The sequence below is a fragment of the Syngnathus acus genome, chromosome 17 (assembly GCF_901709675.1).
Source record: "Syngnathus acus chromosome 17, fSynAcu1.2, whole genome shotgun sequence".
NCBI classification, from domain to species: Eukaryota; Metazoa; Chordata; class Actinopteri; order Syngnathiformes; family Syngnathidae; genus Syngnathus; species Syngnathus acus.
In genome coordinates this window covers 8,738,825-8,751,985 of record NC_051102.1, presented here as the reverse complement: position 1 = coordinate 8,751,985, position 13,161 = coordinate 8,738,825, and the positions used below count along the sequence as shown (strand labels likewise).

Below are 13,161 nucleotides of genomic sequence, written 5' to 3'. Positions count from 1 at the left end.
AGGTTACAAACATTTACCTGCGACACAAGCCTGGGCACGTTCTCTTGATGGCAGTGGGAGAGAAAATCCTCCTCCTCTTCCTCATACTGTCCATCTGCAGGTGGTGAAAGTGGAAAAATTCCCGGGGTGGGCAGGAAGGAAGCGCAGGCCCGCAGGTGTGGCGGCTGCAGCGGAACCAAAAGCTCATCTCGTGCTCTGTTATTTGAATTACAAGAAGCGGAAGGAAAAGTCCTGACGAGAAAAAAAAGCGTCACCGTTCAACTACACAGGAACAAATATATTTCACATATGTGCGCATGTGCGGCAATTTGCTCTGATGAATGAATTCAACAGCAGATTAATGAGGCAGGAGAGGTAATTGCAGGAGAAATACACAAGAGAGTCGAGAAGATTTGAGTTACAAAGCATGAAATGTGCCCTCCAGGAGGCCTGTGGCAATAAACAGCAGCATGCCAGGCTCAGAAGAGAATATAGGAGAGCCCCATTTTTGCTTGCATACGTCCTTCGTGGGGCAACAATTTCCTCCAAGGGGAACAAAAGGTTGACTTTTTTCTTTTTTTCTTTCTGGGAGTTCAATGGAGCGACTGAGAACTGGAGTCAGCGAACTGAAACTTTGTGACATGAGCAGAGAAAATGCATCTCCAAATTGGATCAAATCTATTCCAGTGGAAATCAGTTCCAATTTTGACATGTAGGGGGCAGTCTATTGTTACTCAGCCATTTTTTCGGATTGACCCGTGCAACAACCGGGCCAACTCCCATTTACGTTTTTAGTTTAGGGCACATGAAGCTCATTCTGTTTAAAATGTGCAGTTAACCAGTGTCACAAATTTTTACACCTTTTTTTTTTTTTTCTAAAATTACATGGTCTGTATCAAATGCTCTCAAGGGCCACATATTGGCCCCACAGGCCGCCCATTGCTGCTTCCAAGCTCTTCCGCGAAACCGCTATTGACATTCGACAGTGATAGCTTGCTCTCGACAATATTCTCATCAAACCACGTTATACAACCGCAGACCACCGGCGCTCGCAAAAACAAATACGGCATTTATAAATAGGCTCTGGAATATCGCCACCCTAATTGAGTCTTTGTTTACAATGACTAATGGCGTGTCTGTAATGATACAGTACAAGGCCCGGGCCGCTCGCTTCGGCTGCTTTTTCACCGAGCGTATACTTAAAGCCCGGCTCGTTGCCGTGAAGTGTGAACAGACTAAAATAAATGAAGCGTGAATGAAAAGGCACTTTGTGCGTTTCTCTGTCGTCCGCTCCGGCATGACTGACAGAGCGCTCAGACCTCCTTCACACATGTGAGAAAATGTACGCGCATGTGTGAAAACATGTTAAAAAGTCTGCGCCAGACAGACGAGTGCAGACATAGGAAGCCATATTGTCTGCATGGGAGGCATGCAAGGGGGGGGGACTGTGCACAATTTCAGAGCCGACACTCTGTAAACTGTCACGGCCGACCTTGCTAGCTCGTCTACCGACGTCCTCCGTCTTTCTAATTATAACCTCAGACCGCCCGGAGGGGGGAGGGCAAGGTGTTAGAAATCCCCCAAAATAAGAAGCTGGCCTTTCTCCAATCAGATTTCCGACTGGGCAGATAAAGGCTAAACTTTTACAAGGCTCAAAATGAGCGGTTTCATAACAATCTGTGTGGGCGCACATGTTTTTTTTTTTTTTTTCATTCCAAGCGTGGTACTTTTCAAAAACTGGTCCAAATTTCAGGGTTTTTATTTTTTTCAGTAAAAGCCCTTTAAGATTTTACTGCACAATTACAATATGGTAGATGTGCAATTGACAGATTTACCGATTGAATAACTTTGGAATATCTGGAAATGTTGGATTTGGAGCAAACCAGAATCATTTGAAAGCCCCTTCATTTTCATTTAGTGGAGTTTGAAAGAAAAAAGAAATCATCATCAGTTGTATCTGTTCTCCATTACTGTCCCAATCCCGATTACACGGGTATGATGAGCCTATCGGATTATATTATTAGTCGTTATATCAGTCGTTAGCATGCGGTTCATCTGCGATAAGATCAGCGGGAGAAAAAGCGAAAAACATGAAACTCACCCGACTGGCAATGTGATATGTACGACAGACTTATTCCTCAACAGCTCCACCCGTTCCTGTCTCGCCCAAACACACCTACAGAGTATATACAGTACGTATGTGTTCATAGACATAAACACTGCGGAGGGGAAAGGGGTTCAAATTGAGGTAATTATCCCAAAATAACAATCTGTACAGTTTGGGCTTCGGACTGCTCTCAAGGCGTGAAAAATGGACGATAGGAACCGTTTGGTATTTTCTGGAAAACACCAAAAGTCATAAAAATAGTTCAGGGGGCAGATGGCTTTTGGCTTTCTGTCAAACATGCTTTTTATATGTAATACACAGCAGTGGTTTAGTTGAAAATTCTAACAAATAATTCTACCTACCGTCACTACAATAACAGCCAAATCAAATCTAAGAGGGAGGGGTGCGCCGTTGTGGGAGGAGTCACAGCCAATTTCAATTATGGCCACTTTCTAATCAAAGCTGCACAAGGCCTCACTTTTGGATGTCTCTTCAGTTTTATCCTGAGTGATTATCTTGTGGAATATTTTTCCGAGCCAATCTGCTCAACAAATAAGTCCTAAAACAGTGTGGCCGTATTTTAACGTGGTCAGACTGCAAGACTCTTACTGGGTTCATCATTAGCATGTAATTGGGGCGAAATAGCACTTTAATGTATAGTGGGGGGGAAAGAAATCCACATAAAGACGTTATTGACTTGAGAGTATTATACCAGCCATGGACATATGTGGCTTATTACGACTGGCGCGCACCCTGCAGCAAGGTTTATTTTTAGCTACACCTGCCCGGCTAGCGCCGCCCAAACGATTCGAAAACACTTTTCAAATTGCACCAGATTAGAATGTGCCAACTCGGCAGCCCATGTTGAACACATGTAATGTACAGTACTATCCTGTGTGAGCATATGTGTGTGTGTGTGTGTGTGTGTGTGTGTGTGTGTGTGTACTTGCAGCATTCTTCACACTTGGTCCTTATTGAGTGGCTGCTCAGCGGGATGACATTCCTGCAGCGGCCAACATTGGCTGCTGCTATGCGGAAAATGTGCAGGTGGCTCAAAAAAGACCCCCATCTGAGGAGGAGAGCGAGGAAAATCAGCCACCCCCCCTCCGCTCTCTTCCTGAATATGAAACAAATGTTTAGCATTCCAGTGAGAAGGACTCTCTGCTGTAGAGCTGCCGAGTTAAGAGTTCGAGACGACGGGCAGAGTGCCAAGCCTGGTTGGATATAAGCCTATAAGGAGACTGGAGACGGCTGGATTGATTTTTAACGTGGTCCCGCTATGATCTGTAATCACCGCAGACGTAATTCAATTGGAATGTCTCACTTTTTTTGACAGAAAGAGGTGGGGAATCTTTTTCCAATTGGGGGCCCTCAAACTAACCACTGGCGCAGCTAGAAGGGGGGGTTGTGGGGGTCAGTGCCCCCGCAGCCCACTGCCAGGTTCGATAAATGGACTTTTGGGTAGTTCTCAATTTTTGGAGGTTTTCTTTTTTTTTTTTTTGGTGACATTTCCAACCGCCTCCTGCAGAAAAGACATAATGAATATTGGCATTTTTGGAAAATTTGTTTGGATTAGTTTGAATGGATGGCTGCCATTAAGAATGCAGAAAAATGAAGAAATGTCACAGTTTCTTGTGTTCAAAAGGAAAACAGCATATTCTTGCTGTCCATCCCCAGCATTTCACCGGTTTTCATTCGCACTGAAAGAGAAAAAAAAAAACCACTGCTTCATTAATGCAGTGGTTCACAAACAGTTGGCTAGCTCCTAAGCAGCTTGCTGGCTATCCTTAGTGTTCAAATTCTAATTCAGCAAAAAAAACCACAGTCAACAGTTTGTGGTTTCATTGAAAAGTTGTGTACAGCTTCATGTACAGGAACTGTCAGATGCTCAGGCTATTATTGCAAGGAAGAGCACTATCCAATTGAAGGTTATATAGGCTGGAATAAAACACAAGGCGGCACTCGATGCGCACAAACTATCCATGATCTGAACCAAGCATTAAAAGGTATTTTATTTTTGAGTGATGTATTTTATTTTCAATGTCAATTTTTCGTTGCAGATGGAGAAGTTAATAGGTTTGGAGGTATAAACTGGATATTTTGTGTGGATATTTATAGTCATTTGCAGTCAAGTACATTGCTGTGATTGGAAATGGCAGAGTGGAGTGGAGTGGAGGCAATTCATCAGTGGAATTCCACCGGGGGGAGTGACTACACTGGGTCTATATATTGGGATGTTTTGTGCGGTGGATTTACGTAAATGAGAGCGCAGAACGAGTCACCGCGGCAAGGACTACTCCCCCTCGGCCACACACTCCATCCAGCATGGATTCGTGCTTGCGCGCACTTTGCGCGACTTTCGTCATGTTGTCTTTTGGCCGCGGGTCAGGTGCGCTGGGCCCGGTGATCAGGTGCGAGCCGTGCGACGACGGCGCGCGCCTCTCCTGCAAGCCTCTACCCAAGGGCTGCGCCGAGAGGGTCCGAGAGCCGGGCTGCGGCTGCTGCCTGACGTGCGCGCTCAGCTCCGGCCAGCCGTGCGGTGTGTACACGGGCAGATGCGGCGCCGGGCTCTCCTGTCAGCACCAGCCCGGCGAGACCAGACCTCTGCAAGCGCTTCTGGAGGGACGCGGGCTGTGCGCCAACGCCACCAGCGCTCGACGGCTCGCGGAGAGCCCGACGCCTCCTGTCAATGAACTGCCAGGTATGCGTGCACCTTGATTACTCACTCACGCTGGCTTTCGCGGCGTGCATGCGTGCACACTGGCGTGCATTGAGGATTTTGGAACGGAGCGCAAAATGAGCACAGGCTTGTCTTTATGGCTCATACTGGACCTTTATAGGCTTCTAATTAAGTGTTGGGGGTGAGGAACAAGAGGGTCTTCAATGTGAGCGGCCAAAGTAAGAATGTCGTTTTAACATGGAATATATAAGATTTGCACACTGGCAGATGTTGGGCGGATTATATCTCCTGCTTCTTGCTGAACGTGGTGCCAAGGAAGCGAGTGCTTCATTTAGATACAAGTAATAGTTTAGCGCTATCCTCGTGGCAAAAGAGCGATGGAAAAGTAAGTTGGGGAGTTTGATTTATATAAAAATCGTGTTTTAATGTCAGCTCATGTTGTTTTATTGTAGAATTTGTATTTATTTACTTGGGTTGTGGTGTGGCCGGGACGAAGTTGGAAAAGAGATCCGCAGATCTCAATGGGATTTTCCTAAAGGTTAAAAAAAATCTATTTTTTGGGGGTGTCAATTACTCAAGTACTTTAGTATCAATGTGGATTATTAAGATTATTTTTTATGTTAATGAGGAAGTTTGCCAGTTTGTCCATATGTGCATCACGACCACTCCAGGGTGTGTCAAGGCTCCCGCGAGGAAAGAAATGGGTTGTATGATGGACAGCTCATCCACCAAAGCACTACTTTTATATGCCTTGACTTCCACTGTAGCTTAACACTTTTGAATGTGTGCGCTTGAGTCTGAAACCGAAACACGGCACAGCCACCAACCACGTGCTCTTTCCAAACGCCGGCAGAGACCATCGAGACTCGAGACGAGGAGCACAACTCGACCGGCGGCGTCCTACATAAGACGCAGCAGGGCGCACGCGGCAGAGCCACGGGAGTCGCGAGACCGCCGCTGAACGCCTTTCTGCCCTCTGCCAAGGCTGAAATCTTACGACGGGAGCAGCAGAAGAGAATTAAAAGCTTTAAAATGGAGGAAGTGCCCGGGCCACTCCTGACAGACCAACAGAACTTCTCCCTGGAGATCAAAACAGAGCCCGAGTATGTAAGTACCACAACCGGTAGTTTCCTTCCTCTGGATCACCAAGTTGGAATGTTTTTCTCTCCTCTGCTCTCTTTCTCTCTCTCTGTGTTTTGGTGTTTTTCTCTTCCTGCGGGTGATGAAATGTTTTGGGGGAAGCGTGCTGAAGGTTGGCAGGCGCCGCGACCAACAGAATGGCACGGCAGCGAGCGGCGGGGAACCGTGGCCCCGCGGCTGACCCGGGTCAGGCGGTTGTTTGACCACAAGGCGTCCGCGTGCCGGCAGCGCCGGGAGCCAACCGATGATGGATTGGCCGTCTTGAGTGGCTGTTGGGAAGCCCTGCTACTATTTCCATCTCCTCCTTTTGGCCAGAGACGTGAACGCACACGAAAACTGGGCTTTGGCTGCGTGCTCGCTTTAATTAGCCAGCAGCAGAGTACTTGGAGCTTTTTGGCTCTGCCTTCAAGCTTCCTTTCCCCTACTTCCCCCTTCCCACATCCATCCATCAATTTCCCATATGCTGTGTCAGGGGGCCTATCCCAGCCGACTGAGGGCGTACATTACAGGGAGTTGAATTATGCAGTTAGCCGGACCTAAAATGGATTTGGAAGGCTTTGTTCACATCTACTTGAGCAGGTTTGAGGGGGCGCTCAGATCAGAGTACCAGAGTGAAAACATATCCAATCAAATTTCTCATCGTCGAGCTAGCACACCTGGCTAAGGCAGCCACGACTCAAATGATTCGACGGTAAACCCAATCGGAGCCAGGTTATTTGATGGTTCCTTCCCACTTCTGATTTAGGAAGTCAGCTCCAAGAAGAATTTGGCATGAATCACAGTCACTGCACCCGCAAGGCGTATTTGACCCTGGACTGGCAACAGTTAATCACAAGTGTGAATCAATCTGTCTCCCATGTCAGCCGCTAATGTGAACCACTCACGACTCCAGTCAGGCTCATATCAGTTGCGTAAGAATTTTTGTGATGTGGATCAAAGAATAGCAACACTTTTTGTCCTTTTTAGGGTCGCGGCACAAACAACCGTTCACATTCGCATCAATTAAGTGTCGTGAATGTTTTAGTTGAGCCACAGCTGAACAAGAACAGACAACCGTTGTCCATTTTAGGATGAAATGACCATAGTAACTATTTAAGCAAAAAACTACTTACGTTTTGTGTTGTGCGCAGGGTCCCTGCCGGCGAGAGATCGAGAGCATCCTCAGCAGCCTGAAGATTACAGACATCCTCAACCCCCGAGGTTTCCGCATCCCCAACTGCGACAAGAAGGGCTTTTATAAGAAAAAACAGGTAGGAAACAGAAGCACTTTGGGTGCAGCTGTCAGTGGCTACGTTGACATGAAAAAAATGCGTCGGATTATTGGATTAAAGAGATGAATAAAAATGGAATAAAAATGCGTCATGCGCACACCCCCTTGGGAACATTCTCCCACCAAAACGGTCTGGTTACATCAGGAAAGGCACCCGACGGTGCCAAACCAATCAGTGGCTCTCTGCGGCAAGCGCTAAGGCCAAAGTTGCAACAACAACATGCTTTCGGGGCTCCGAAATAGTTCCGTTCAAAACATAAACAGCCCTTGAGAGCTTTATTATGTTCAAAGCGCAAGCCCAAACGTCTTCTTTTTTTCGCAGGCTGCATTAATAGAGATTCAAAGGCCGAGCGTAGTGACTCAAACTGCGGGCCGCCTGCAGTCCAATTATAGACGTGAATCTGTCCTCCTGTGTTCATCGGTAGTTATTAGAGCCTCATCATTGCACCGCCACACCAGTGAGGTAGACCCCGAGCCACTGGCACTGGAGACTGCGACCGCAGGCCCCAAGCCCAAGCGGCGTTGCCTGGCCGGGACGACGCTCGGGAACCTTCCCAGCGAGACAGACGTCAAGGTGGCCGCCGGCGTCCTCGCCCCATAATTGCTGGACTTTTGAGAAGCGGTCCCAGAAATAGAGTGGCGGCCATGCCCTCGCCCCCGCCCCCTCCCCTCCCCTTTCGTGCATCTTGCGCACAGCAGCTCAGCCCACAACGGGGTTGTAATAAATGAGCGGTTCTGACGTGTTCATATGGAGGCACTTAGGGCGCCGCTGCGTCGCTTTTCTTATTACACAGGGCGGCCCCGGGCGGCCTCCTGCTTAATGGACATGCTCTCCTTTGACCTGCAATCATCTCATAAGCAGCCAGGCTCATTGTCTTTATTTATGTGCAGTGGATGCAGAACAGTATGCAACGCGCACGCACCAGCCACGGGTGCGGTCGGCTCTAAATTGGACGTGCGTGTAATCGATGTTGCTCCTTAACTCATTCACTGCAAACCCAGTTAATAATGGCACTGAATGAGTTAATAGCAAACGTGTTGTGACGCTTCGCCATTCTTAGCAAACGCTCAACTAGTACCCCTGATCGCTAACGAAGGTCTGCGTGTTTTACTCAAGGGGGGGGGGGGGTTGACCTTTAGTAAAATTGGCAATAAAATAACAGCCCTCGGGTAGCTCCACGCAGACTCTGTAAGTCATTTGTAGTACCCATAATTTGGAGCTGTGGGGTATAATCAGCAACAGATGATTCGTGCTGCCACCGGCTCCTGAAAATAGATCTGGGTTCTCAGTTGTTCACGAAGGTCCCTAAGCAAATATTTGAGCAGGTTTCTGTTTACCTTTAAGGCCTCTATATGTGTGTGTAACAGGAGGTGGACCATAAAAGTTGCTGAAAATACCACAGCCTTGGCCGCGCGCACGGCCAAGGCTGCGTCCACTCAAGCACAATCTGCCCATTAATGCCTCTTAACTATCGCCGTTCTCCTCCATTGACTAAAGTGGCCCGTTAGCCATAATGCTGCACATTCAACTCGTTTTTTTGTTGTTGTTTTTTTTTTTTACATTTAGCTTCACCTTGTCCCTCCTCTTCACTCGCAGTGCCGTCCATCCAAGGGCAGAAAGCGAGGCTTCTGTTGGTGTGTGGACAAATACGGGCAACCCTTGCCAGGTTTGGATGGGAAGGAGAGAGGAGTCGCCCGGCACTTGAGCCAGTAGGAGCCCAAAAGGGACTCTGCAGGGAGGGGGGGAGCGCTAAAGATCTGTAAACAAGCACAGACGCTGAGGATATCGGGAGAGAGCCGATAGGTGGATGTTTGCTCTCTCTATCTGCGGGACCTTTTTGTACAAGGAACAAGATGGATTCTTCATGAACATTTGTGACAAAGAAGATGATGGAAGGCACAGTTGAGAGAAATGCTACACGGCAATGACTTTTGAAAGGGCGAATGGGTGAGTGAGTTTTCCAAGCCACCTAAAATAAGTCAATGTGGTAAAAATAAACATCACCTCCGCTTGGCATGGTCCGGTGCTTGGGCCTGAATAATAATCACAAAAGTGCATTTGCATTCATTCTCCAAAAGGAAGCTTGCGTTAGTTACTCAGGGAGTCAGCCAGTCCAGTGCATTCCGCCCACATTGATTGGTGAGCACAGCAATCAGCACAATTAACCGCTAATATCCAATCAACATAAGGTAAGAACTGCAAGGAGCCATCGTTTTGGTCAGGCGCCTGAAATGGGATACGGGTACATTTCTATTGGATCGCCTTTAGGGACTGGTGAATACTGATACCGGGTATCAGAATCGGGCTGATATCAGCCCTATAACTCATTCACTGCAAACCCAGTTAATATCTTTGATATCATTGCCACTGAATGAGTTCATGCAAAAATGACAGTATATTATATGACAGTACGTCCTCCTCAGCAGTAGTTGGCGCTGTACTGTGGCAGTTTGACACATCGCTGAATCATCAGAAAGAAGTCTGTGCTGAATAAATTTTTTTATGTCAAAAGGACAAGCACAGATGTCAAACTTTGATCCGCTAGGGCGGCGATTCCGCATGTTCTCAATGTCTCCATCCGCCAGCACACCTAATTCAGATGATCAGGATCGTTATCAGGTGTGTTGGAGGAAGGAAACATCTAAAACGAGCGGCAGTGGCCGTCGAGGACCAGAGTTGGACACTTGTGTACTAGAGGTACCGGTCCTCCATCAGTGAGTACTCAAAGAGTAAATACTCACACTGGTATCGGTCTGGAAAAAAGTGGTATCGAACATCCCGAATTGCTATTTGAATAATCAAACAAGCGCACAATTTCTTCCAAAATAGTGTTTGACTCATGTTTGTATTAAGTTAATACATCCCGATTGGTTTCTGTACAGTTTCTGTTAATGTTATGGCAAGACAGGACATATTCTTTTGTAAATGTGCTGAAAACATTTAGCAAAGCCTGCTCGAGATGAATAAATAATAATAATAATAATAATAAAGACACGGCGTGTATTTTCGTGTCTTTTGTGGCTTTTGTTTCTTTGCGCCGTACTCCCAGCACCCCTTCCGATCAAAGTCCGCCGAGGCCTGATTATCGGATGTCGTTAAAAGATTATCCTTATGGATCGTATTGTGGCGTGAGGTGTGTGAAGAGTGATTTTTCCTCATGATTGTCGGTGACGATATGATTCTTGTGTACGCCGCACACATTGGAAGAGCAGAACACAACTGCCATTTTTTTTCTCGTCAAATATTTTTCAGAAGCTAAAAATTCGCACGGGGATTTTTTTTCACTCCAGTGTGTGACACAAATGTGTTGTGTAAATGGAGGTCACACTAAATACTTTCTACTTTTTAATCATGTCTTTTCTGATTCTATAATACATATGTTGTTTTGGCAAAAACAACTTTTGCGCAGAACTGGATATTTGACATATATACATAAATAACAGAATATACAGTAACTGCTGGACACGAGTCCTCGATTACAAAAGGATAAACATTGCAATATTACATAATAAATATTTGAATAAATGATAGAATGACAAAAAAAAGCAGTAACGCTGTGGATAAGAAAAAAAAGGAGGGTAACTGCAGAGGTAGACAAATGTAGAAGCTTGGATGAGCTCTGATATGTTTGTGCTTGACCAGCATACACATACTTGCGGCACTTTAAGTATCCCCTATTGAGGAAATGAAGATGCGTGTAGACAATGTCAACATGTTGCATGAATGAGCCGCTGTGTTGATGTGAATGAATTGTAAAAAAAAAAAAAAAAAAAGGCCCTGAAATGGGGCTTGGCAGTGGTTACAGGGTTGTGGTTTTGGAGGAATGGAGTTATTTAGTCAGAAATACAAATGTATACAGTGTTGCCCTATTTACAATTGAAGACAGCAAAAAAAAGATGTGAAAACAGTTTTTAAAAAAAAGAAAAAAAAAGAGACTTGCCGTGAATAAATAAAATAATTTACAACTCTTCATGAAGGGACCAAAGTGTCCTCACGGGCGAGCGAGTGTTTGCGGCTCATTTCCTACTTCAGTGAGTGACTTCCTGGTGGCACTCCGAGTCTCCGGTGATGTCGCCGGTCCCGAGGAGGATCTTGCCGTTCCAAGCCGACACGCACCAGCAGCGAGCGGGTGGTCCCGCCAGAGATGACTCGCACTTGGAGAAAGACAAAGAGCAAAGCGGTGAAGGGAGGCGACGAGTGAATGCGACGAGGGCTTGCGGCTTACCTGCTTGGCTTTGTAGAAGCCGTGCTTGTCGCAATTGGGGAGGTAGAAGGTGGTGAACTTCTCACCAAGGTTCTGCTGTGAGCTGGCGATGGCGTCCAAGGCGGCGCCCAGCTCAATGTGACAAGGCCCCTGAGCGGGAAATCAAGTCCGTGTCAATGCTCGTTCTTTTTCCTCTCGGGAGAATATGAACTGTACCTGCTGCAGCAGTTTGTTCCTGATGGCGTTCACTTTGGCCTTGATGCTCTCCTGGGTGTCGGCGGCTTCTTGGTTGGCCAAGCCCAGCATGTCCTGCAAGGAGCTGCGGTCTGCTTCCTCTTCAGCTTCCGCTGAACACACATCAAGACTTCAATTAGCGTTAAGCCTTTTGCGAGGGAAACGCCGCGCCGCGCCGACGCTACCTTGGTCTTCGGTGCAGAGCCCCTGGCCCCGGATGAGGGCGTGGAGAGGTCGGGCCTCGCCGGGCCTGGGCATGCAGCGCAGTCCGCTGGCGCAGTGGGCCGTGTGGACCCCGCAGGCGTTCCCCCTTTCTAGGGCGCAGGCCATGCAGCAGCCGCAGCCCGGCTCCCTGAGCACCTGCCCGCAGCCGCTCGGCACGGCGGGACACTCGCTCAGCTTCTCTTCCGTGCAGGGGGCGCAGCGAATTGGCTCGGGGCCCACCACGGGGGATGACCCGACCGCCGCCACCGCCGCTGCCAAAACCACGGCCGTCACCAGCATCTTCTTGGCGTGTAATCCACACATGTCAACGCTTTGCACTTTTTCTGTCCCCGTCTCCCCGCGCGCTCGTATTTAAGCATTCGTCTGGCCTCCGACTAGTGTTAATAATTGACCGACCGCCTACAGATATAAAATATTTGTGACATAGCAGCGGTAAACAGTAGGCTGACCTCGCTTGACGTGCGTGGTTGAAGGTTCACGGGGTCTGCGGTCAATATTGACTTTGGGACGCGGTGATTGGACATCATAACAAGCTGGGCTGGCGTGGCGTGGCGGGGAGGGGGCGTTTTAGTCATCGCTGACTGAAGAGGTTAGCAAAACATGTGCCTTGAAGATGTTTCAATGAAGGAGGGAATAACATGATTGGCTGCGGGTGCGCTGTTTTGACACCGCAAGCCGCTTTGTTGCAGCAGCCTCTTTGGTGAAGGTTCATCTTATCAGGAAGGCGAGATAAACAAGGACATGAGGCACCCACACACACAAACACACGCACCCCGTTTATTGCATCACGTCGCCAGAGTCATAACATGTTTGTGTGAAGACAACGGACGGTAATTGGTCGTTTCCTTCCGTGTAGTATTGGTAGGCGTCGGCTTCACTTTAAAAAAAAATTTTTTATCCAAAAGGCAAAATCTTATTAGAGCATTGACTTTGACCTGCCCCATGATGAGCTCCCTCTCAATTGGGTCCGCCAGGTTTTGGGCACTGAATGTCGGGACCCACTGACCCAATGAATGATGGCTGACCCCGATTTGCAAAACGCATCAAGATAACCTCTTCCCAATTGCTTTGTCTAAAGCCCACTTGACACATTTAACACAAACACGCCACATATTGGGGAAAAAAACCAAATAATTTATTTGCAATACTGAAATAATTTTCTCATCTCAATTGATTCGTTCATTTACGCTGTGTGTAATCTGAACCTAGCAATTAATTCATACAGAAAAATGCGATGCTGTTTAAAGTAATCAACATTCATTTGTTTTTTTAATGAAGAGGGGGGTGAAAAAAAATCAACACTTGGCCGTCGTTGGCGTTT

General features: G+C 47.3%; 2 protein-coding genes across 3 annotated transcripts; one reads left to right on the top strand and one right to left on the bottom strand.

Moving 5' to 3' along the window:
• The first annotated feature begins 4,202 nt into the window (after nt 1-4,202).
• Nucleotides 4,203-10,154, top strand: LOC119137076 (insulin-like growth factor-binding protein 3). Of its 2 annotated transcripts, none has more exons than XM_037276092.1 (4): nt 4,203-4,787; nt 5,620-5,873; nt 7,037-7,156; nt 8,744-10,154. In XM_037276092.1, exons 1-4 carry the CDS (start codon nt 4,412-4,414, stop codon nt 8,888-8,890), a joined length of 897 nt encoding a protein of 298 aa, XP_037131987.1. In that variant the 5' UTR covers nt 4,203-4,411; the 3' UTR covers nt 8,891-10,154. The 2 variants fall into 2 exon arrangements, with proteins under 2 accessions (XP_037131987.1, XP_037131988.1); XM_037276093.1 differs by having other exon boundaries at nt 4,207-4,787; nt 8,774-10,154.
• A 355-nt stretch (nt 10,155-10,509) lies between these two features.
• Nucleotides 10,510-13,135, bottom strand: LOC119137077 (insulin-like growth factor-binding protein 1). The gene is made up of 4 exons (XM_037276094.1): nt 11,801-13,135; nt 11,598-11,728; nt 11,403-11,531; nt 10,510-11,331 (listed from the first exon to the last, which is right to left on the bottom strand). Exons 1-4 carry the CDS (start codon nt 12,141-12,143, stop codon nt 11,206-11,208), a joined length of 729 nt encoding a protein of 242 aa, XP_037131989.1. The 5' UTR covers nt 12,144-13,135; the 3' UTR covers nt 10,510-11,205.
• Nucleotides 13,136-13,161: the final 26 nt, after the last annotated feature.

Coding starts and splice junctions, on each gene's coding strand:
- LOC119137077 (XM_037276094.1), bottom strand. CDS start 12,143: ATGTGTGGATTACACGCCAAGAAGATGCTGGTGACGGCCGTGGTTTTG. Junction 11,729..11,800: donor GCTCTGCACCGAAGACCAAG/GTAGCGTCGGCG, acceptor ATGTGTGTTCAG/CGGAAGCTGAAGAGGAAGCA. Junction 11,332..11,402: donor GCTTCTACAAAGCCAAGCAG/GTAAGCCGCAAG, acceptor TCTTTCTCCAAG/TGCGAGTCATCTCTGGCGGG.
- LOC119137076 (XM_037276092.1), top strand. CDS start 4,412: ATGGATTCGTGCTTGCGCGCACTTTGCGCGACTTTCGTCATGTTGTCT. Junction 5,874..7,036: donor TCAAAACAGAGCCCGAGTAT/GTAAGTACCACA, acceptor TGTTGTGCGCAG/GGTCCCTGCCGGCGAGAGAT. Junction 7,157..8,743: donor GCTTTTATAAGAAAAAACAG/GTAGGAAACAGA, acceptor TTTTACATTTAG/CTTCACCTTGTCCCTCCTCT.